At 40.4% G+C, this 25,984-nt stretch overlaps 2 protein-coding genes across 4 annotated transcripts in view; both read right to left on the reverse strand.

The window, feature by feature from the left end:
• adcy7 (adenylate cyclase 7) overlaps positions 1-22,949 on the reverse strand; it is a 59,861-nt gene extending 36,912 nt beyond the window's left edge. For 2 of the 3 annotated variants that reach the window (XM_034879821.1, XM_034879805.1), the window contains exon 1: positions 22,739-22,949. The gene's annotated coding sequence lies outside the window, so the exon portion shown is untranslated. Of the gene's footprint in view, positions 1-21,836; positions 21,858-22,738 lie in introns of those variants that run through there. The other variant, XM_034879815.1, reaches the window with a different exon arrangement.
• Positions 22,950-24,166: 1,217 nt separating this feature from the next.
• The window catches only part of tent4b (terminal nucleotidyltransferase 4B), a 22,966-nt gene continuing 21,148 nt past the window's right edge, over positions 24,167-25,984 (reverse strand). The window contains exons 11-12 of the mRNA XM_034879840.1: positions 25,682-25,828; positions 24,167-25,354 (exon numbers count right to left, since the gene is read on the reverse strand). Coding sequence (XP_034735731.1) covers positions 25,196-25,354; positions 25,682-25,828 — 306 coding nt within the window. The 3' untranslated portion in view covers positions 24,167-25,195. The remainder of the gene's footprint in view (positions 25,355-25,681; positions 25,829-25,984) is intronic.

Below are 25,984 nucleotides of genomic sequence, written 5' to 3' on the forward strand. Positions count from 1 at the left end.
AGTGTGATGGCTCTCGTGTCTAGCACACTGATCAGCGGTAAGTAGTGTAGATCAACAACAGTATCTTTTCAGGATAATTGCCTCACATAATTGTTGAATGTTCCGTCGGCTGCCTTCCGCTCTCTCTGTGTCGCCGTTCTCAAACTCGTTGATTCAGGAAATGACAACAAACCCGGAGCTAACAGGCTACATGCTGATGGCAAGTTTTAAAGAGAATTTGGGTCATGCAACAGGCAGGCCTCCTTGGTTCTTTTGTTCAATAATTGTAAAGATTTACAAAGAATATGTTTGTGGCATTTGCCATCTAACTGGGACGTTTTGGGGCCATTAAGAGGATTGCGGTGGATGAAATGCACACAGCAATACACTGGTAAGAGAAAATTACATTAAACAATGTATCAAGCTTATCTGTATCAATTTAAATAGCTGGTTATTTAATTGTGTTAACTTTAACTTTGTTTGCTTTAGCAGGGTGCAAATGTTTCAACAAAACAAGTTATTTCCCGAAACTAATTTGCAGAGCCATCGTTGCCGTTTCTGGAGCTTAGTGCCACCCAAGACAAGTGTGATTGGTTTAAAGAAATGCACACAACCCTGAACTTTTTTTCCCCTCCTATCCTGGAATGTATGTGTGGAGGAACCAGACCTTACCGTGGAGATAGGTCTGGCAATGCGAGACTAGCCAATTAGTGACAAGACTGAACACGACCAGGAAACAAGCTGTGCAATCATGGACCAAAGCCATTATGCCTAGAGGCTACAGGCTCCATTTTTCCTCAAAGACTAAATCCAACAACGAAAGAAAGTTGAAAGGGGAATAAAATATGTTTAACTTGACAATCCAGGTCAGATGACCCAGGGACTTCAGCATTTAAAAGGGTTTGTCTAGTCTTTAGACGACAATTTGGCACTGCAGGAACTCACATTTACCAGATGTGAACGCTCCTGGCCTTGAACGGGCTTTTTATGCTCCAACTCTATAGTTGCCATGGCAAAAAAGCACAAAAAAACGTGGTTGTGCCGTAGCACTGAGCTGGGAGAACAGATAGGGATGTACGCTTCAATAAAGCAGAGTCTCTCAGCAAGCTTTGGATAAATAGTCAAAACTGTGCTGCATTGAGTGCCAGGTCTTTTACTATGAAAGCTTGGCCATTGAAAAAAAATCACATAGCAGCCTTGTAAACTAGCGTCACTGAATCCTGGAACAGCAGCCATTCAAAACCAACTAACGTCACTGTGTGCTTGCTGCTGAGATGCAGGAAAGTGTGAAAGAAAAGAGGAGGTGAGTGTAACAGAGACTGGGAGCGGCTTGAGTCTCTGTGACAGATTCAGAAAAAAAACAGCGTGACAACGACTATGTTTACATGCACTCCAACATCCCACTATTATTCAGAATATGACAATATATAACCAAATTTATTACAGGTCATGTACACATAGTCCGGTTAGATATTCCGAATAAGGCCTTTTTCTGAATATGGCATTATCCAATTAAGATATGTGGGATATTCCGGTATTGTTCAGGTTTGAGAAGCGGTCTTTGAACATGTATGCAGTGCATTCAGAATCTGCGTCTCAATCAGGCTTTTTACCACAGGCGTATGGTCAGCTCTGTGCGTTGCTATGGTTACTGTACACAAATCAACCAGCCAACAGTTTGCAAGGCTGCAGACTCGATAAGAAGGAGAAACACAGCTGTTTGTAAACATTATCAAAGACTTGTATACAGTTTTTTTTTTTTTATATATGTGCACACATCTCTTTGCCAACCTTATTGAGAAGCTGGTTGAAGGACTGAAAACGGGTCGCTGTGTTCGCACGTCCAAGTCCGCCACCGCTGGTAAACTCTGAAATAAATCATGTTATGCACCGCTAGTAAACGGGAATATTAGTAGAATATTCACTCTCATTTGCCATGTAAAAAGCTTGGTCAGAATATTGTCTTTTTCGGAATAAGGGCAAAAACATTAAATGCATGTAAATGTAGTCAAGGACAAAAATGGAAACAATGTATTTCATTGTTTCCATTTTTGTCTGTATATAGTATACTGGAGCAGACCAATAAATTACAGCAAGTTCTTTTACTTCATATATTAATATTTTTCTCTGAGTTCTTTTTTGTATTTTTATTATGTACCCTGTTTACTAGGAGTAATTAAGGCTTAAGCCAATATTTGTGTATACTCTCTATTCACAACTATCATAGGGGTCCAACAAAGACATGACAATATGAAATGCGTACTGCAACTGCACATGGGCACTGTTGACTTTTATACATCAAGAGTTTATATGGGGCTTTTTGATCACAATGGCTATTTACACTATATTCATCTGTGATAGCCGGGTGTGTTCACAAGCAGTCTGTTGAGCAGCAGCGTGATAGGTTTAGCTTCCAGGGAAACAAGGCAGAAGTAGGTATCTGCTGGGCACCTTTAAAGACACCAGGCAATGCCAGATGCCGAACAGGAATCAACACCATTGGAGATCTGTCAAGCAGCTAGATACACGGCTGTCCCAAAGTATTTGCATGTTAGGACATTTATATTGTTTTTATTCCATTTACTTTAGCATATTAGATTTCAAATGAAACACTGGCTATGAGGTTACACTGCTGACTTTCTGCATGAAATGTTTCTTTCTGCATGAAATGTCCTAATAACACCCCCCCCCCCCAAGACTGATTAAAGGAGAGATGATTTGAGAGTTTCTCATTGGAGACTGTCATTTACTCTGAATATGTTGTGGCTGAATGCTGCCTGGAAACATTTAATCTATTTTCTTCATGCAAAGTATTGACAAGGGGTAATAAACCAATTTTATCTAAAGATCTGGTCAGATCTCCACCAAACCTATTTCCAAAGTCAAAGCCTTTTCATGGAGAGCAAACAGCCAGGTTTCTTGCCGAAGCAAATCACTCCGCTTTTATGTCCGTCTTTGTGTTGTCAGTCAATGAGCTTGGACAAAACGGGGACAAAAGGGTGACTTCTGTAAAAGAAAACAGCGACGCACATTTCTCAGCCCATGCTCCACAGACCTGGGGTTACGAGGTGATGCGGGTAAAGGTCAGCTAAACCAAAGGAATCAGCTGTATAGCTGGCTTTGGTCAAGCATTCAAATAAAACAAACCACTGAAATATGCTTTTTGGTGTCTTAATCTTTACATGTTAACATGCATACTGAACAAAAACCACACACACACACACACACACACACACACCGACTTATTTGAGACAGGTTAATATCGGGTTGTCACCATTAACAAAGACTCCATTCTGCAATGTACTTTCTTCTTTCATACTTCCTACACTTCTATGCAAAACCATAGAAAACACAGACTTACCGTGAATATAAATAAAGATAATTTCAGTTTCAATACCCTAAGTGCCATCTCGCTCGCCCACATGTGGGTTCATTTGTTGGGCCTCTCTTTGTTTGTATACTGATTTGGTCAGTTAAATGTCTGTTCTGTCATATTGACCATCCCAGGAAACACATCACTCAAACCAGTTTATACCCCAGGATCGTACACCCTTCTCCCCTAAGTCAGTGTGCAATTAGTCATCAGCAGCAATTTATTTACAACTTTTAGGACTTTCATCATGTATTTCAAATAGTTGGAACAGATATGTTTAAGAAAGTTATTATTGGGTAGTTTAATATAAATACACATTGAAAAACTACTAGATGTGGCCTTAGAAGTTTCACAATGTTGCAAAGGTTAAGATGTTATAGAGGGCAACACTGTTTTGGGGTAGTGTCTTTTAAACAAATCTTTCTACAGCAGAGTAAATTCTTTATGTTTAACATGGTTATGTATTTGCCTTGTTGATTTACTGATCATTTGAAGGGGAGCTGTTCTTGTAGGGTCTGAAAAGGTGTGGTCTGCCTTGGAAAATAGTTGTTGTTTCAATGATTGAAGCACATCCATACTTTGAACATTCTTTGAAACATTTAGCATATTGTATAGTCAGACACGCAACATGTTCAATTATGTAAGCTATGAAGGGGATTCAAAAGATGGGCATTTGATGAATTGCAATAAAATGCTATTATGAATGTATATCACATTACAAATAGTAATACTTGCCATGATATAATCAGTGACTAAATTACCCTGCGTTATTTTCAGTATAGGTGCATGGGACAAATCCTATTCCAGTCAGCATAGAGTCTTTACTATACACAAAGCCTTTCAATAAACAGATGACTGATGTATGTACTGCAATGCACAAGGCAGATTAGATTAGGCCTGCTGTCCGTTCCCATCTCCCCTCCTCTCCTGCAAGTACTGTCTACTGGTATTGAATTAGCCACATTCACCAGAAGGAGCTGCTGAAACATAACTATATTAACAGGATGCTATCTCAATACGGATTTAAGCTTCAAATGCCATTGCTTATAATAAATAAAGGAAGTGCAAGCAAGAGCACCACATGCTCGGAAGCTGGCCATTAATGCTCAAGTGTTTCACATTTACTTCCACCAACTAGAGCTGATTCGCACCAGCACAATTGAAACCATCAATTTAGTTGCTTGACACAAACTGCAGTCCAAAGAGGGGTTTATTGATTTAAAGATGCATAGAATTTAGATCTAAACATATCAGCCATGGGGCAAATCCAATATTGAAATAGCATTCATTGAATTAGTCTACGCCATTTCCTTCTCATGTGCTGTTTGGGTTTGACAACACCTGCACACTCACAAAGGAAATTTGTTATCCTTCAGTCACTTGAGTCATCCCTAGCATAATGTCAGCACAGTCGTTTAACATTAGATGAGGTTTAGAAGGTGTTTGTCTTATTCAATGAAACCAGTTATGGTAAAAAAAAAAAAAACATGATACAACATCATTCGGAAGCAAGAGGCCTCACGAAGCAGTAAACAACTTGAAAGTGAATTCTCTCTGACAGATACAACCCTAGCTAGTAAAAAGGATTTTATTGCAGTGACTTATGTTGAAGTCAGTAGATGTCCTCTATAATGAGCAGCGGACCAAACTTATTGTACATCTCTGGACCTTTGACTTGCTGTTGTGTTGTTTCAGACAAACACAATAAAATGTTTAACCTTATTATTGTAGCTTTTTTCCCCAGCTACGTTCCTCAGTATGTTTTGTTTAACAATTTTGTAAAACAAATTTAATGTACAATTATACCCATTAAAATATGGGCTTCATGGAATATTTTTTTTCCTTTAGTTACATTTTTTTTTCTCCAAAAGACCTAAGTTGGAAACAAAATTTGAGAAGAAAAACTGGATGGAAAGAATGTGATACAATGAGAGAGTACATTGTTTCCAGTTGGCGAAGCCAGCCACATCCCCATTTCAGGTTTCATAACTGGACTAGCTCCATCCTGTAACAGTGGAGCACTAGGGGCCCTCTGCATGCCCAGCCCTTTCCACCAACCACCACAACCAATAAGAAAACCATAATTATCCCTGAGTACGCCAGCCAGCTTACTACCAGCACTGCCATTCAAAAAGAAACCTCAACATCTGCAAGCAGGGCACTGTTTACAAACCTAAACAATATTGCTGCAACGGGTGGCAGTTTCAGATCAGCCTGATGATGGTAATTTTCCAGACTACCATAAGGCCCAGCTCCTGGCAGGGCCATCTGGGGCCCGTTTTCTAAAACCTACTGTCATAAGAAGTGTTGTTTTACACTGTACATGCACCCATATAACTGCACTGCTTGAGCTTCACTGTCAACCATAATTTTATTAAGAGGATGAAATTCCTTTAAACACCAGAAGCAAATATGTGTACCATCAATAAGGTTAATACTGCAATGTATAAATACATGGGTTTAGGGCTGGGCGATATGGAGAAAATCCAATCATGATCAAATCATGATTTTTTTTTTACCAAAAACCTCAATATCGATACCGCAACAATATTTTAGTGTCGACTAATGGTGCTGTCACAAAACATTTGCAAAATGAGATTTTTGATGACTATTCATCAGTAATGTGGATATAATGACTAAATGGGTAAAGAACAACACATATTACAATATCCAAGATCTAAGACAATATCTAGTCTCATATCACCTCCTATCGATAGAATATTGATATATTGCCTAGCTCTAGTTTAAACACTAGCCTAAAGTGCTTATGAGAGAGGCCCTTTGATGCTAGAGAAGCCAGGATTAAGTTTTCCCCACATGTAATTGCCAGGAATTAGAGGGAAACCTATTCCACGATGGTCGTCCTCATTAAATACATTCTTTGTTATCTTTAGGAAGCACCGACAAAGGAGGCCCCACCAGGAAGGAGCAACACTGCAAGCTGTAGGAAAATCCCTGTAGTGCTGTAATAGTTTGACCTGTAAAACCAATTATTCTGTGTGTGTATGACACACCATATCACCACCACACCCTTTTTCTGTCAGCGTTGATGACTGACCTGCAACACTCTAACGAAAACACATGAATGTGATGTCTCCTCTATTTCTGTGATTGCGATTAGTTCTAGTGGGGGAATGAGGTACTAAAATAAAATAGGACATGCAAATTTCCCTGTGAACTCACTAAGACGAACAGCTGAATCTTTAACTGTAATGTTGTACTTCCGTGTGTAGATGATTTATTTATTTTAGATATCTTTCTAATTTACTGTGTAATTGTAGCTGATTTACTCATAGTAAACACGTGGAGAAAGTTGACTAATCATAGAGTAAAATGATGTTAAATGTAGTGGAACTTTGACTTTCAGACAAAAATCTCTTTGACAACAATTGTGTGTGTGTGTGTGTGTGTGTGTGTATATATATATATATTCATGTCTGTAGACATATTTTACATTCTCAATGTTAGGTGATGAATGTTTGTACAACAGGGTGAGGTAATGTTCCCCATCAAATGTAAATTAAGGTTAACAGGGCCTTGACAGCAGTGATCTACACTCAACATTGACAATGGAATTACATAATATCTATTACCCAATACCATAGGACAAATGGGAGGTTGTGTGTATGTGTGTCTGTGTGTGTGCGTGTGTGTACACTGTATAGTTGCAGTTTTTTCATGGCATACTCTAGACTATGATGACAATGTATGTCTTAAGTCTAGAAACCATTTAATCAAAAGAAATTTGGCATGTGTAACGTAACCTTAATTATACTCCATCCATGGTTTATCTCAACTGACTACTCGAGGTATAATCAGCCCATTGGTAATATAAACAGACTCTGTATTGCCAAGATATGGCTCAAATTAAAAGTTGACTCAAACATTAACACAAAAAGTGACTTTACATTTTTTTTTCAAAATCTTGTTTGTAGTTTTATTAGTCCTTTTGTCCGTTAGCTCGATGACGAAATCTCTATACAGTCAGTGTTTCAAAATATCTGTCTTCGTCAATCAATGGAGCAAGTCTTATGGAAATTATACCGCAGTATGTTTATATGTTTACGATATAATTCTGCTGAACAATACAATGCACGTAATGTACTGTCAAATACCCAGCATTATTCCAAGGAGGCCAAGAAATACAGTAGTACTGACTTAAGAAGTAGTCTACTTTGTACTGTGGACCACAGTTTGTGGTCCATAGCAGGAGACAGATAAGACTACAAAATCCCACACAGCTTTTACTGGAACACAAAACAGCAATTATTATACTGGCTGATTTGATGTTCCAATACCATGGTGCATTAGTACGACATTAGACAAGCTTTTAGATTGAGGGGATTATTAAAATTCCCTGGGCGAGCCAATGTGCAGACTGTTACTTCATCCTCAGCAATATTTAATTCTTGTGTTAGGATATTTCAAATGATGTGGCTATAATAGCATTCCAACTCCTTGTTGCATGTCATGCTCTCATCTCTGCATGTTGTTTTCAAGGTCTCCAACAGAAGCAAACAGAGTGGAAAAAGATTATGTAAATAGGAGCTGGCTTGATTTTAATGTCTTTCTCTTGCAAGGTCATAAGGAGCATGGTTACCTCCTCTTTCTCTGCTTTGACCGCCTAGAGAATTTGGCCCACCCATGAGAGAGAGACATCATGGCTTTTAAACGAGCAAAGTGGTAGTTGGTCATCTACACCCCCACACCACACCTTGCCCCCCCCCCCTCTCCTCCTTAATAGCTACAGACACAGAAATGGCACATCCTAAGAAAAGCTCACTGTGAGACTGGGCCTAGTGGCTGTAATTCTGCATTGAGGCTGAATTTAGGGAAAGAGACTTCAGATATGGTATTAGGGGAGCACTAAGGCCAATGCGTTCCAACAGAAACATATTACAGTTTAAAAGATATGAGAATGATAATCTAGTGGATTCATTTTGCTTCAAGTATCTACTTATTTAGTGCAGACTCTGGGTGACACTGCGTGTGCAGGCAGGGAGGAGTCGGTTTGTCGGCATAAGCCAACAGCTGCTTGGCTCTGGCACAAACAGAGGACCAGTGAGTGTTTTCAAACACAACCTGTCCACACACCCTCACACACACTTACATACACTAAAGCATCCAGCCAGAGCCAAACAACACAGCTCAGGCACAAGTCTTGGTGGCAACCAACAGTGCTATTACAAGAGGGGTGAGGTGACAAGACGTTTAGTGACAATCTCTCATTCCCCAAAAAACTACTGATAAGTTGACCTGGAGCCAAGCACTTAACCCCTAAGTGCCCCAGCAGCATTGCTCAGAGGCAATCAAACTTGGGTTACCTCCCACGCCAAAACACAAGCATGTTAGGAATTAGATAGTATGAATGCCCCTATCGCTGCCCCTGATCGAGGCACAAACATCAGAACCGGGGCTGGTTCACGGGCACTGAGCTATGTGTGCTGGTTTCCTCTAGTTAGGTTAAAATAGTTATATCTCCATAGTTATTCCCCATAACTTTGAACCAGCAAGTTGCTTTTTATGCTTCTCTTTTATCTGCTTGTGGAGAGCTACAAGACACATGAAACTCTACCAATGAAGACCGGCGAGTTATTGGCCTTTCCGAAAGTACGCCAGGCAAAGACACAACTGACAACCTGCAGGTTGAGGCGTTGGAGACGAGCTCGGACATACACGCCACCTGCAGCTTTGGACTTGTGTCAGTCCCGCAAGTGGTTTCAGGAAAGTGGCTGTATGTGGCCAACAATGCCCAAAACATCAACACCGGTACAAGCCTACAGCTGCCCGTGCGGAAAGTGTGTCAGAGCCTCCCGGACAGGTGAACTGAGACTCCGCTTCCTGATTGTCAGTCAAGGGTTAATGATTAGTTATTTATTTTTATTGTGCTTTCTTTTGGAAGGCTGGCAGGCAAAAATTGTCTTGTTAGGGGCCATCCACACGGAAACGCTTTCTGGTGTAAATGCACATGCATAGTTTTGGTTGTTCATCCAAACGAATCCTGTAAACACACTGCCTGAAAACGCACTTTTTTGAAACCTGGTCCCAGGGTGAAAAAATTCTAAAAGGCCACCCTTGCGTCCTTGTTTGGACGGCGAAGCCGCATACTTGCGTGTATCGATGATGTCATCGCCACACCCCTTGATCTCTAGCCTACAACCTCTTAAGCCGCGACAACGTCTCATAACAACAACAACAATGGCGGTCTACATAATTTTTTCCCACAGGAGAGATATTGATATTAGAGTTACTAGGGCAAAATATACTGTTTGTTTGTACATTGCTTGCAAGCTTTATGTGCATACTCGGCCTCTTCTTCTCCGTTTGAAGGTGAATTTCTGTAGTAGAAACAGCACCATCTATAGCCCTGGAATATGAAGTAGCATGTTGAGTCATTTACAAATGGTTCTGTTTAGATGCAAATAATCTTGAAAGGTCCCATGACAGGGTGCTTTTTGGATGTTTAATATAGACCTTAGTGGTCCCCTAATACCATATCTGAAGTATTTTCCCTAAAATTCAGCCTAGTTGCAGAATTACAGCCACTAGAGCCAGTCCCACAATTAGCCTTTCTTAGGATGTGCCATTTTTGTGTCTGTAGCTATTGAGGGGGAGAGAGGGGGGGCAAGGCTGAGTGTGTAGGTGTGGCCTTGACCAACTGCCACTTTGCTCGTTTGAAAGCAATGATGTCCCTCTCTCATGGGTGGGCAAAATTCTCTGGGCAGGCAAAGCAGAGAAAGGGGAGGCTCCTTATGACCTCATAAGGGGCAAGGTTCCAGATCGGCCCATCTGAGCTTTAATTTTCATAAAAGGCAGAACAGGATACCCAAGACTCGGTTTACACCTATTGCATGTTCTAACCACTGGGGAAACATCGGCAGGTTGGGGGAACGCACATTAATGTTAAAAAACCTCAAAGGCAAATTTTCATGCCATGGGACCTTTGAAACAATGCCAGGGAAGACAAGGAAAAAAAGATTGTTTTGGTACGTGTGGACCTGGCCTAATTTTCTGACCCTACACACACACACACTGTAGAATATTTTTAAGGAGAAAGTAGGTCTATCAACAGAAATAAATTAGCGTCATGGGAAAAATAAGTTGATAACAGTTGATAAGGTTTCAGTTTCACTTGAACTTAACATTTAAAAACCCAGCTGCCTTACAACAAAGTTGATTGAATGACTTAGTGGTGTAAATGTGGTGAATTGCATGAATAGCTGTGCTTAGAAAAATAACACGTGTAACAGGGAAAAGAAATGCTGACTGTATTGTGCTATAAGCGTTGCATGGAACGGCACATTCTCCTAAGCCTTCAATTACAGCTGTGCAGTAGCAGAGAGGTCAGACAGTGGGAGTGACGCAGAAGGAGCACAGAAGGATCTCATTACCTCAAATGCCTCCAGGGAGCTATGGATGACTGGAGTGGATGGAGTCAAAGGACTAAACTAATAGCATCCTTGTGTCACTTTACTGAGTGTCTTCAAAAGCACTCTTACTATTTGTGTACTGCCTTTTCATACAACTGACCAACCAACTTGGCTTAACTAAGTTGAGCCTATTGTTATGAATCACAATTCTCTATATCTGTGTTCCAACCGGCAGCAGCGGATGGCTGCCCACCAAGAGCCTGGGTCTGTCTGAGGTTTCTGGCCGAAAGGAAGTTTTCCTCGCCACTGTTGCACCAAATTCTTGCTCTTGGGGGAATTGTTGGGTCTTTGTGAATTATACAGTGTGGTCTAGACCTCACTGAGCAACATGACATGTTTTGCTTCTGTACTGTGATTTATATGGAAGGAGAATATAAACAAACCATATAACCCAGGGGGAAGTGCAGGTCTCTTCCTCCCTGTCATCTTCATCTGCCTCCTCCCGATCACTTTCTGCCTCTCTCTGAATCTCCTCTTCACCCCTCAGTCAATTCTTCCATTCCCTTTTCTCTTTCACTTATTTCTGCATCTCCTTCTGTAGTCTTCTCCTGCTCTGACCTGCTTGGTTTCTCCAGATTACTGCCTTCTTCTTCATTTCCCTCCGCTTCCTCCTGTGCACTACTCAGAATTTTCTTGGCTGGCAATAGCCCTACTGTTACGCTTCAGCTATTCTTTCCAGCTACTTTGGCCTGCAAAAGTCAAGATGTGAAAAGCTCTGGTTATCCTTGTCTTACATTACATTGTAGGGCCCTGTAGCTAATACAGTTGTGCTCATAAGTTTACATCCCCATGCTTAAATTCACTAAAAAGAGGAATACAAAAAAAAAATCATGTTTTGGAAATTTATCTTAATGCCTTAATTAAAAAATGAGGTAAAATCCAACCTTTAAGGACACCAATTTTCTTTGTGAATGAATAATGTATTGTAAATAAATAAATGTTCTTCCTTAAAATACAGGGGGCATAAGTATACATACCCCTATGTTAAATTCCCAGAGAGGCTGGCAGATTTTTGAGGCCAGTTATTTCATGGATCAGGATACTATGCATCCTGATGAAGTTCCCTTGGCCTTTGGAATAAAAATAGCCCCACATCATCGCACAGCCTTCATCACACAGAGATTGGTCCACTCTCTTTTAAGGAATTTATTTACAATGCATTAGTCTTTCACAAAGAAAATTGATGTCCTTCAAGGTTGGATTATACCTCATTTTTTAATTAAGGCATTAAGATAAATTTCCAAAACATGATTTTTTTTATTCCTCTTTTTAGTCAACTTAAGCATGGGCATGTAAATTTATGAGCACCACTGTAAGTAGCCTAACAAACAAAGGATTTATTAATTGCACACAACAGTTATGTTTAGACAAGCCCATGTCTTAATCCCATTGTATTTGTTGTTTTCCCAGTTTGATAGTTAAGGGTGTTGCCTGTTTTAATTTGTGCAGCTTTATTGCCATGTGAAAGGAAGTGGATTTTATAGTAGCCTACTCCTTAACTAATCACATACAAATGATTTGTCTCAGCAGGCACTGTGAACTGTGTTGTAACATGACGCTACCATAATGGCGACCCCTCTGGAAATATTATGAATTCAAACATGCCAGTAGGCCGGGACTATTCAAGGAAAAATATAAATCACGTTTTTTTTTTTTGTTAGAGTTCATATCAAGACTATGACAAAACAAAACAAACTGTTAGCGTTTGTGAAAGGCCCTACAGTGGGGGGTGGGAAATTTTATTTTAACTTGTCATTTTTTTATCCACAAAAACTTACAATTAACTAGCTGACTTATAATGGCCTAGCTGGCCCCCTTGTCCACTGTATATTTTATTATTACATTACATGTCATTTAGCAGACCATTTTATCCAAAGAGAGTTACCTATGCTCTGGAGCAGCTAGGGGTTAAGTGTCTTGCAGTGGGAATCAAACCTACACACTCCCATACAAAAAGGCATGTGTCACATCCACTGCGCCATCACCACCCCCGAGATCCGCCCCTGCTCACAGTGTGGGGCATGGCTAGAGTTGCACGTTTTGTCAAAGCCACCCCTCTATGTTTTGCCACTGCAAGCCAAGGAATGTGCAGGAAGGCATCACTGTTGGAAGAGCCACAAAGTTAGGAATGGCTGCAGGCAGCAGCACCCTTCCTGGGGTTTCTGTGGCTGAGTGGGAAGAAGAGTTTTGGCTAAGTTGGGTAAAGGCGAGGTTACTCCCACTTGATTTCTGAAGAAATTGGCTTGAGATGACAGGAGTTTCACTGCAGCCCCTCCCAAATATGAGTCACAATCTCACTTTGTGCTGCATATAGACAAAGCCATCCAGGTGTGATAAGTCATCCAATGAGCGGAGAGTACGACCACAACCAGAACTAAAGAACACGACTTTGTTGGGATATCCAACAGGGCATATGTATAGTTTTTTTTCACTCCAAAAAGAGCCAGCAAATGCTAGTTTTCATAGCTCGTGAACGGGGAGATATCACTCCTTAAAACAATGCTGACAAAGAGGAATAAGCTACAAGCGGCTGTGGATATACTTAGGCTCATACTATTTATTTTCCATTGTTGATAAGAAAAATGTAGCATATCACCCTTTACTCATCAATGTAAAGCACAACCACCCCCAATAGAACTATGTTAATCAAATTTACCAACACAGAAATCCAAGGAAAAGGCACAACTGTAATCTTTTGGACAGAGGACACAGCTTTGGGCATCCTGCACAGTCAGCTTGGGAGACATTGGGTTTTCCTTATATGCTTAAAACACCAACATCATTGTTCATAACCTTCCAAATCATAATAACTGCCTACCATGTATTGACACACACACACACACACACACACTTTCTTGCATCACATAGGCTTCATCTGAAAGAGGAACACAGAGAGCTTTTGTTCAATAGGCTATACTGTCAGCACAGCCGAGCTGTTAGCAGTGATTGAACTAAATTACATTTGCTCCACTGTTCTGACTAGCTGATTTTTACTTTTGATGTGTTCAGGATAAATGTCCCCTCAAAAACCTTACACTGTAAAATGTAGCATGTTTAAGTGCAAAGGTGTATGTGTCTGACTGTCAATCTATAGTCCTAGAATCCATTAACGCCGCAACTTAGAAACATTGAATTATACCTCCATTTCAAATTACAATTCAAAACCCATCCGTTTAAAACGGCCTATTCCACTCAATGTTAATTGCTCTGCCTCTTTGTTGTTATTGCTGTTGTTATTGTTTTTGTATTCTTTGTTTTTTTGCCGTTTTAAAATGTCTTATGTCTCCCTGTACGGTGTCCTTGAGTTCCAAGAAAGGAACGTTAAAATAAAATGTATTATTATAGCAGATTGCACCATGTTTCAAGACGGGAAGTTTCAGAATAGTATAAGTGAATGCAATTTCATACCTCCCACTCTTTTTGCACTCTTCACCTTTCCTTTCTGTTTCTGTCGTCATTTCTCCACATCGGGAATGCATTTCCTACAGAGCTCTAACGTCAAACAAGCTCACAGGTTTACAATGCTTCGAGAGCTCTATTTTGTGAAGGCCAACCGTACCCTGTGACATACAGTCGACCGCACACCATCTCACTTCCTTAGAGACTGTGACTCATTTCCCTAACAACTCAGCAAGGACAGCTTCATAAAAAGGGAACCTGCAGCCACTGCACAATTAGTCACAGATGGATGCTGTTATGAAAGCAACCACTGACTTTACGTTATGTCGGGGCAAACAGTGATCTAGGCAGAATAGATAAGCACGGATGCAGATAAGAACCAAATGTTTATAATTGAATTATGGGCACATGGTTTATGTCCTTAGGAGTATGTGTCCGTTAAAAGCTGTAAAATTGAAATCCTATATTACATTGACAAATAAAGGGATGTAGCCTCAATACAAAACACAAACCATTTCTGCTGAGCAAAAGTGTTACGGTAAAAGTCTTGTATTAACTGGAAGACAGGATGACATCACAGGATTGGCTAGCTAACCATCATTTATTAATGAAATGGCATCCTTTTAACTATTCAACATCTGAGTCTAAAGCTTTGGGTCTCTCCACTGGACCACTGCATCCAAATGGTGACAGCACTAGCCCCTGTGACAGCCTCACAAAAGATGCAGTGTGTGTGTGTGTGTGTGTGTGTTGGAACAGAAACCAGATCTTTTAACGGCAGTCGTTGCCATAGCAAGGTCAAAAGGGTGCCTCTGCAAAATTCGGAAGAAGATTAATTTTTTTTACAATTTTAGCAAACAAAATGATTACCAATAAAACATCCAAAACACAATTCTACTTGGGAATGTCCCTAACACCACTGTTATTTCCCTTTAATGTGGGGAGGTCTACACTTCAATGTTAATTCTACAAAAACAAGAGGACTATACAGGGCTCCAGGCTGCACCCAACCATTCAATTCAAATGTGAATGACTAAAATAAAACAGCACATTGCAGTTTCTGTATTTATCCCCAAATCATTATCAGTATACAGTTGGGGGAGATGTGAAAAATTGCATTGTCTCGATTTGAGGTGTGCACCTACATTTTCTGCCTGTAAATTGGTTGAATTAGTCTGAAGCTAGGCCTGCACAATAAATCGTTATAAAATCGCAATCCTGAATCACCCCTGTTCAATGTTATTTTTAAATGATTTAGATCCCTTTTTTAATGACTTACAAGCCGACTGCATCACAAACGCTACTACTCTATCTATTAGAATCTAGTAATTTCTCCAGTTTGGTCTGGCTCACCGGATGTGCATTGTTGGGATAAAAGGCTGACATCCTCTCCCAAAAATGTACAGGCAGAGTTGTGGCCTACTCTAAATGATTGCTCGACAGTTAACCTAAAATGGAAAAAACAGCCAGCCCACTGTGAAGAGCAGCACTGCAGTGCTAGCAGACTGAGGTTGACAAAACCCAGTAAAGTTCAGCGAAGAAAGGATCAGATTTAAATCAGCTATATTTTAGCCAACACCGATCCATTAAAATATACCAGAATTGTTCCTGATACCGTTCCTTCCAATCGGCTCAGGACATTGCAAAGCCATCCTGCCTCAATAGCTGCATATCCCCTTTATCTTAGGGTCTCCACTGTATTCATTTGATAGGTCATCTATTAGAGAGCAAACAGGGGCTCATCAACCATTAACCAGCCGAGCACAATGAGTGGCTTGTTGAAGCAGCAAAGTGCCGCAAGCTTGAAAGAGTGAATGCATAGACTCGTACAATATCGGTCATCAAACCGGCATCCACCAAGTGCTGAACTCTGTGTACCAACTACATTACTTACTTAGTATTAATATATATTCAAAAATTGACACCAAAAATCCATCAAAAAAATCTCAAGCCTGAGAGCGGTTTACCTGCTGCACTGCAAATTCCTCTTTTCATTTAGTGTCCTCAGTTCCTAATGTCTTCCACAGGTAAGCTGCTTTTTCAGTTCCAAAGTAAGTTCTGCAAACTCTGTCTCAATGGCACTTCTCCAGATGGGATGCTCTCGTAAGCATTACATAATGTCCTCAAACCACAGCAAGCACAAAAAACACTGAAATTGAAATGGGGGTGCGGGGGGGGGGGGGGGGGGGGGGGGGGGGGGAGCAAGACACCCACACATCTGCACCATCCACACTTAAACATTCACAATAGGCATGCATCGGCTGATACTTGCTGCAGGGTATTTTAACATCGAAACAGCATTTAATCTAAAAGTAAGCCACACAAGGGTATCTTATATGTATCTATGTAGCTCAAAGCATTGTGCGGCCAACCCTTTCTCCACCCAGTGCATTATGGGCATGTTGTGCAAGATTTAGGTGTCTGAATGTATGATTGATTGTATCTTTGGTTACAAATAAACGGTTGAATCTGAGTGTGTGCATAGATTGAAATAAATGTTCCCACCAAACTGCTGAAGATAGATTGTAATTAGTATTTTCACAAAAGGGGCTGTGGGCAGTAAAGGTGCCCAGGAAATGGAACAATTTGACAGACAATAGGGTGAAGAGGCATTTCTCTAATGGCACTCCAAAGCATCCCATCTCAGAGGCACTGATCCTCATCACACAGCAGACGTAAAAGAGGGCATGGCCTTTTATTGCCCCTCGAGAGCTTTCCTGAGCAAGGTACATTAGCAGTCTTGAACAAGTTTGACTGAAAATTAAAGGTTAGATGGGGTCAATAGTATATAAGACGTAAATACAAAACACATGATTAATATCCAAGGTATACACACACACACACACACACACACACACACACACACACACTCCCACACACACATACTCACACACAAAGAGTGTTATAGTGCTACCATTTTTATAGCATGAAAAACCTACCTAAAAAGACGAGTTATAATACAATTCTAATCTCTCATTTGAAGAAGGGATATCAGTGTCGGTTAATTGTCGTGTAAAAATTAACTGGTAACATCAGTCTTAGACACAAATGCATGGGGCCCAAAACCTGAGATTACCCTGTAAGGAATATTGCCAGAGTAAGACCCAGGCAGACACAGAAAGGTTTGGGACCGGATCTAATGATTATTTTCACTGTCCATTAATCAATCGATGATTTTCTCAGTTAATCGATTAGTTGTTTAGTCTATAAAATGTCATAAAATGGTCAGTGCTTCCCAAAGCCCAAGAAGACATCATAAAATGACTTGTTTTGTCCACAACTCAAAGATATTTAGTACACTGTCATAGATTAGGGCACCCAGGACATGAAAACACATGGGATAGAAAAGAGCGTTTTAGAAACTGCTAATATGGCTCTTCTAATTCCTTTTAATCGTTAAACCGAAACAATGAGTTTGAGTCCCCCGCAGGTTGAATGACGTCAATGACAGGAACCTTTAAACTTTGAGTGACTTTAAAGAGCCGCTCCTGCTAACGTCCTGCTGGTATTCCTTATTTTTGTACAGTGGGGGAAGCTTCCTACGATTTCACGGCACAATGAGGGAAATCCTGAGAGTGAGAGATGGAGAGAGACATCACCCAAGTAAAGGTCATCTCCACCCTACACGCTAGCCTCACATGCTGAGACCGGTAGAGGTTAGGCTCACTTTAAATAGATCAAACAAGCATAAGCAGTGTGAAAACAATCCAGACTTTTTAGTGGAAATGAATCACCGACTGATGATCTGATGACTCTGCTCTGACTCTCGCTCTGTTGTCATTCCTGTATTTAAATTTTTGACATGGCATGCGTTGTCAAAAGTGCATTATAAATAGGCTATGTTGTTTCAGAAATAATTCTGAGGTGATGTTTAATTGAAGCTAAAAGTGGACACGTGCCCACGGCATAGCAAAATTACTTTGTACAGGCGACATCATTCTTCTTCGTTAAGTTTGATGACTCTTTTGATTTGCATTGAAAAAAAAGCGTTTCTAACATGTGTGGCAAAGGCTGTGCTGGGGAAAGATTGGTGCTGATCTCTGGCTGGAAGCACCAGAGTCTGAGTTAATGAGTCCGATTAGTCCTCAGTGAGTGTTTTGGCATTAGCACACTGTCCACCAAGAGGAACCTCTCTCATTTCAAGCCAGAGGAGGAGAGAGAGCGGAGAGCCTGCTCGAAAGTGAGAGTGAAAGATGAGAGACGACGGGAGAGAGCGGAGAAATGGGTGAAATAATCAGCTTTATGAGAGGCTAAAAGCATTTGAAAAACATCATAATGACTAATCAAAAAAGAAAATGCCTATTATGTGAGCAATTCTGCCTCTGTTCAGAGTGTTTTTAGAGAAGACAGCACTGGATTTGAACACGGCATTTTTCTACTAAGAGAGTTTTCAGCTGTACAGCGGTGTAGTAGGTTTATTCTGACACACATCCTTCCCCAATCCTCTGAAATATACGTTTGTGTCATCTCTCTCAAAGTTTTTAGAAAATAATGCTGTTTGGGAGGTGGGAGGTGGGCGGACAACAGAACAGAGCAGATAGTTTGCTGCAGAGCACAAGAGACACTGAAACCAGTACAATAAAAGAGAATGTGTGTGTTTGTGTGTGTGTGTGTGTGTGTGCCTGACAAACTGTGTCAACCTTACTTCTAAAAAATATAGAATAAAAAAAAGACAACAGCCTGCAAGAAGTCACATACACATTTCCTGTGGAGGTTCCCCATATTTCCTGTCAAGGCCACTGTCATTGTCGAGCACAGACCAATACCGTTTGCTGTATGCATGTGTTTGCAGATTTATGGATGCAAGTGTTAAGGTAAGCCACACAACTCAACAGCATGCTCTTTAGCACTAGTGATGATGTACGAATATAACTAATTTAACCTCTAATAGTTTTTTGAATAATTGTAACGAAACTAGGGAGGAGTCAAAATAAACACAAACTCACTTTTTTGTTGGTTCAATAAAGAAAGGCACCTGCCAGACACGACACATGGCAAACGCCTTGTCACATAATAGTGCATCAAAGGATATAGACTGGTGATAATGATGCCTAAATCAATGCATTTTAGTACACAAAAGCCTAAGTGACCCAATTAATTTTGTCCCAGGGGACTCCAAATGCATCACCTTTTTTTACTATAGATGTAACAGTGCAGGCAGTATATAATCTAAATATGTAAGGATTCTCTAAAAACAGATGCTCCATTTTGGACAACTCTTACTGACAGACCCTTGAAAGTTTTAAAACCTCCCCTTGAGAACAGCTGCTTTATGCTTTCTACAACAGCTGAGGCTGCATGACAGACAAGAAAGAAACACAAAACAACTCTACCACTGGTTATTAAGAGACTGGTCACAAAACAACGATGAGGATAGCAGACTCCTGCGTCACTCTAAACAGTACAGATCTGTTCAATGTTCGTTTGTGTGTGTGTGTGTGTGTGTGTGTGTGTGTGTGTGTACAACATTCAACAGACTGTCCCTGTCCAGATCCATCAAACTGGTAAATTAATCTAATAACATGCACAATCACAACAAGCTTCCCATCATTTCAGAATGAGATACATTGCAGCATCACAATGGATAATTGCACAACGATGGCAAATGCCAATGTATGTCACAATCTAGATGACAGCCTTCCTATGAAATGTCCTGGGCCTTCCAGCCGTGCATTGATCCACTGATCCATGACAAAAACTGTAATCCCAGCCTACGGTAGGGCCGCTCTGCAGTCTTACTATAAGCAAACAAATGAGTTCCATGCCTCAAAGTCAATGGCTGGTTTGTTTTCTCACTTGATTTTTAACCCTATGCATATGCTTTCCTCAGAAAAATGTGTGACAAACCAGTTATATTATCAATATTAATTAAAGTACATTTGACTTTAATATTTGCTGCTGGCTAGAAAATGAAAGTGATGAAGCTCCGTCCTCGTCACAGAAACCCTGCTAGTGGTCACCACATAAGCTATCTCCATTTACTAGAGCAGAACTGACAAAGGGATTAGTGATGTAATCATCCAAATGTACACACACACACACCATTAAAGCGGCAGGAAATATTGAGAATCTTAAACCAGGGTTTACACATTTTTCAATCTTATTTTCTTTGCAAATATCAAGCAAGGTATTTAGTTTACAGTGCAAATAACAGTAGCTATTCAGGTACAGCAACCAGCTTTAAATCAGCAATTCTACATTTTCTAGACAAGAAACACAGTGCCATATCATGTTTAAAGACATTCGTACTATACAGCTACGCAATCTCTTGTTGCCACTAAGAGAAATCTCAGGACTTCCTTTCATCCCATGTTATCAGGAAAAAGCCACTTTACAACTTGTTTTGGAAATGTTAGAGCCAAAAGGAATTTAATGGAAGAATTATGGCTGGTGTTTTGAGCTGAAACAATTAGTCAAGTAATCAGTCGATCAACAGAAAATTAATCAGCAACTATGTTCATAATCTAGGCTATTACATGAGACATGACATTTATGCTTGTGCACATACATTTGGGTATCTGGAGTGCCTTCAAATTCCCAAATGGGAAATAAGACAGTCCGGCCGGTTTCTTGTGGGCAGACTAGATAAGAAAACATGGGATTCAACAAGCCATTCTCATTTTGCTACGCTTTCTGTCCCATGCAGGCTCAGAAAACATGCAGCCTCATCCTTCTAAGCCTTCTAAGCATCTCCATCCACAGCTTAGGAACTGCCTTTAAAAAGGCGCACCATAATTATCTTGCAAGCCAATCAGAGCAGACTTGGCTTTCCAGAGAGAGATAAAGAGGGGGGGGGCTAAAAGAGAGAGACACTAAAACAGAAGGTTTCAAATAGAGGGTGAGTGCAGGTACATTCAGACAGCCAGAATGAGAAAAGGTTGTATTGCTGTATTAACATAAATAAACAGTAAATCAACCAAGTCGGGACAGTTTCTTCAATAGACAGTAGTTCCAATGAAATCTGATGACAGTGTCTGATACAGGGTAAAACTCAGTGCTGTGAACTCTACTCTACTTGTTTACCATTAAGGATGTATGAAGAAATGACTGAAGGGAGGAGCAGTGACAGCTGCAGTTAAACAGTCCTATGCTATGTCATTTACATTGTTCAAAATGATTTCTTGTTTTATGTGGTAGTTTTTACAAGAGACTACCACCCATTGTGACTGAAATGAGGCTACAGAACGTAGACTGTAAAAACTAGTACGATACAGACAAATTGGGGCGCTAGTCCTGCTGAGCAAAATGAGCATAATGTTCCAGGAAGAGATATGAAGAGATAAACTCTTTCAAGATATTGGGTGCAGAATCTGCATACTTGTTTAAAAAAACATTTCCTGCCTTGACGGTATTTTGGGGACGGGCTTGGTTGGAAGAACACCAAGTTACTGACAAAAGACAACACAAATTGACTGGTAGACTTGTATACATTTCATTGCTGTGCCCCGAACAAAAAAAATGATCCGAATTTTAAAGGAAATCTCAGAAAACCCAGTGAACACCAGCATTGTTCCACACATATATTCTATAATCTCTCTGTTTCGATCAGACATATTTGTGATAAATTCATGATATAGCCTAACGTTAAACACGTTACTGAAAAAAACAGAACATGATCATTTGAAGAAAGGAAGTAAGAAATGTAGCCCACTTACTGATTTTAGCTCAGTTTGGATACCTGCCTGTGGTGTTCCACTGGCTGCTCATGGCTGAGCCACTTACAACTCAAATGTACGGTGAGATAGCACTTTAGTGTTTGCAATAGGCTTCGTCATAAGAAGTCAAACATGTGCAGCTGACAAGACCGAGTGAAGGAGAAAGCGGGCTTTGATGTGAGAGGGATTAAGATGTGTTGTCACACAGACGACGAGGGATTATAATTGGTTGTAGATTTTAAAGTTATCATCCCGTAAATTATATAAATTTGGTTAAATTACAGGCAGGTAATTGCACCGTTTTGGCTCACTGTTTGGCAAGGGACATATAAAGATTTTCTTCAATTGACATGCTTTGGTCTGTTGTGCACTTGGAAGCGAACCGAGAACCTCGTCTTCAAGCGGACTAGAGTTATTAGGTTATTTGGTCGGCGTTTGAATTAGCTTTCACATCCCTCCAAACGAACCGGACTGTCCAGGTGTGAAAGCGACCAAGTTCAACAACGACTGCTATGATCAAGTGAGCCAAGGAAGAGGCTCCGTTGGCTAGCTCGAAGTAACCCGAAATGTAGGCTACCCAACTCAAACTCAAGCCCAGCCTATGGATGACAAGAGCTGCCAGGTGAAAACGCGGCACAAAAACCCAGAACAAAATGTCGACATTTTTAACTCCAAACTCTGAAAAACAGGTACACCTTAGTATAACATTCGAGCCAAATTGAAATCTCATGACAGAAGTGAAAACTTTTGGGCAAAGAAATCCGTCTTTCAGCTGTTTTTGTTTTAGCGAAGCAACAATTAACCTTGCTTTTAAGCGGAGTGGCAACTGCCACATGGGTTTCAGGTTGGAAGCTTTCACTTGGAGCCATTGTTTTTTATTAAACGAAGTTGTAGTGTCTTACCTGACAGAAGTAATGTCCCACGGGAACATCTACATAGAAGACCGGTAGGTAAAGTCAACGGGCGCGTGTTTTACTGTCCCCTCCGCGCGCTACTCCAAGTGACAATGCCCCTCCTTCTCCTCCATCCCTCTCACGCGCCTACCAACCCACTCACACACGGCTTCTTTTTTTCTGCATCGCCACTTTTCATATCGAACCACATCGCATGTTGTGGATTTTACATTGAACCAAGAGCACTTGAGCAGAAAGACAGAAGTCAAAACACGACTCGAAGGCAAAGCAAGAACTTGTCTCAACACGCGGTTTAATTGTACTGGTTTTATTGCATGAATTGTAATAGCTGCAAAGAAACAACGTTTCAGATGAGTACAGTTGGGTTTCAAGCCTTCCTGCAGTGAAGAGATGGTCAGAGGACATTCAGATGGCACGGCTAACTTAATTCACCTTCTTCCTTGTCTGTCTACCACAAAACCAGCGCTTAGGCTAAATACTGCATTTAAACCGCAACTTTAGCGGATGGATGGGGGGGATGGGGGCAAGTAACCGTACTTTCAACGTTTTATCACTTACTATAATTGGCTGTACGTAACAAATGTGCATCACTGTCTTAACACAAAAGATTAAACACGCTGAGCGGTGAGCTCTGTTGCTGCAGCTGTCATTGTGGGGTAATAATATATCATGAAAGGAGGTTGTTATTGCTGGCTACTTGTTTTGTTTTACTGTGGGTGATAGTTGACACATTTGGGAGAGAGACAATAAGGATTGTGGTGTGCTTTGGTTTGGTTTGTAACTCCCTCTAGTAAGCACTCAGCTCAACAGGTTTGCTATGTGCAGCTGGACATTCAGTCCAAATAGCAGAATGTGATCAGCCAATTCACAAAAATAAGGCCGAGATGAACCATCCAAAATGCAGTAGACAGGCCTAAACTGTGGATTTAGACTAAGAGCAATGCCTCCATCTACAGGTTAGTTGTTGTACTGCAATGACAGGGGGGGTTTGACATAATGAACAGGTGTTTGTTGCTATGATAGTTCATAAAATAAAAATCAGCTCCCTTTTAAAGTAAGTAGACCAGCCACATAGAATTCTCATTGTAGGCCTAGTAAAATAGTCTCTCAAAGTTACTTGGTCACTCAACTGACACTGAAAAAAAAAAAAAAAAAAAAAATGAAATAATAAAAAGGTGGTAATTTTACTGTACCTGAATAAAACTGTTCCCACCCCACCCTCCCCACAACGTATCAAACTTCAAATATGGGACTCAAAGATATGGGCTCTAATGTTAATACATTTATCCATCTATGTTCATATAATTAATAAAAAAATAAATAAATACATTTAACAAATACAAATGATTTTGCCGTGGGTAAATTACTAAAGAAACATCATCACCCACCGATGTATTGTTAACACGTTTTTTTTTAAAGTGTAGGATTTCTCGATAAAACCACTATCACCGCGTATTAATTTCAACCTGTAGTCTTATAGCCTGTACACTGATGTGGCTGTGCTACTGTGCTATTGAGCTCTATAGGGTTGTACGTGAGCATTGGCTCACTAAAGGCTAAATGTTAACACTGTAGCACACTCACAGATAGCAACCAGACGTAAAAGTAGATGCTGATGATTTATGTTGGCAATGGGACCCAAACCAGCTCTTAGCTTTGGCCAAAAAGCTGAGGGCACAAGATGTGCACGTTTACATGTCTTTGATCGGTATATCTTGTAAAAAAATGTAATATGAAACATTTTCTTTATGTAATTATTTTGGGTTTTTTCACGTTTTTTAGTTTTTTTTGCTTATGCCTTTTTTGTACAAATCTTTGTAGAACCTGTTTAGACATAACAAAACAGAATAATCCAACAGAAAAATCAACCAACAAAAGAATTATCATGCATAACTTATGTCCCACTCTTACTGATTGCATTTGTAAGTTACCATCTTAATAAAATCTGTGTACATGTTTTTCAACAGGTCATTTTTGTACATTTGCTTTTTTCTTCTTTTTTTTTTTCTTTGTTGATAAAAATGTTCATCCTATTTTCCAGCCAGCAGTTCCAAGTATTGCTCCAGAGTAGATTCCAGACACCCGACATGTCTATTCCTGTACAGCAGGAGGCGCAAGAGGCATGTTGTTGTAGGTTATGGCTGTGGGAAGCAAAACCGCTCCATAAAAGAAGCTATTGGGAAGCAAATGAGCATATATCCTTTTTGATTTCAGTTCAGGTCCAATAAATTAAACCCCATTTCCTATAATAATTCTTTTTTGTTCTTTTCTTTCCTGCTATATATTGTTGCTTTGTCATCCCGAAAGGTTTGACAGAGAGACAGATCCTGTAGATGCTTTAACACTTCTAAAAACCTCCCGAGGCGGGAGTCTGGCAGCAGAAGCGGGACAGGACAGTCAGTCAGTTGCAGACAAGGACGGGGAGGGGGGCAGCTGAAGTCACCCCTATCTGCAGAGGTCTTCTTGTGTGGAGTCTCGCACATTTTTCCTCTTCTTGCTGTTGCCCTGGTGGTGTGGCTTGTTGCTCTGATGACTTTTGGTGCTGTTGGAGGAGGAGCTCTGTTGTCCGTGGTGGCCGCCCTTTTGAGAACGCGACAACCTTGCCTAGGGGAAAGAACAAGCAAAAGAACAAAAAAAGATAGTTACTGCAGTACTTCCCTTGGGTATTCATTACGCTATACTGTAGGCTGGTAATGGTGGAGAAATATAATACACTTGTTTAATTTTATTGCTCTTAATCAAGCATACTTCACAAGAAAACACCTCAAAATGTGTTACACTTTCAGAAATGAACAATTTGTACACACTGACTTTTATACTGTGTATTTAGTGATACACATATAACAGTACGGGTTTGGACTACCGGTCTGTTCTTCTTTTATCTTTGATGCATGTGTTGTATGTGTACATATAAAGTAAAGCTAATCTTACCTTTCCTCCCTTGTTGCTTCCAGACGGAGTGCTGTTAGTGTGGCTCTGTGTCCGGTTATTATTGACGACAGCAGACCTTTCTCTGTGGGCGCTGGAGCCCCGGCCAGACTGCTGCTTGGCTGTCTTACATGGCGTGCCATCAGAGTCCTGGTGAATATCAACAAAAAAGTAAATGGTATGTCAATAACATTTAGTCACCTTAAGTTTTACTCATGAAGCTTGAAGTGCTATTGTGTGTGTGTGTGTGTGTGTGTGTGTGTGTGTGTGTGTGTGTGTGTGTGTGTGTGTGTGTGTGTGTGTGTG

This window comes from Etheostoma cragini, chromosome 1 (assembly GCF_013103735.1).
Source record: "Etheostoma cragini isolate CJK2018 chromosome 1, CSU_Ecrag_1.0, whole genome shotgun sequence".
NCBI lineage: Eukaryota > Metazoa > Chordata > Actinopteri > Perciformes > Percidae > Etheostoma > Etheostoma cragini.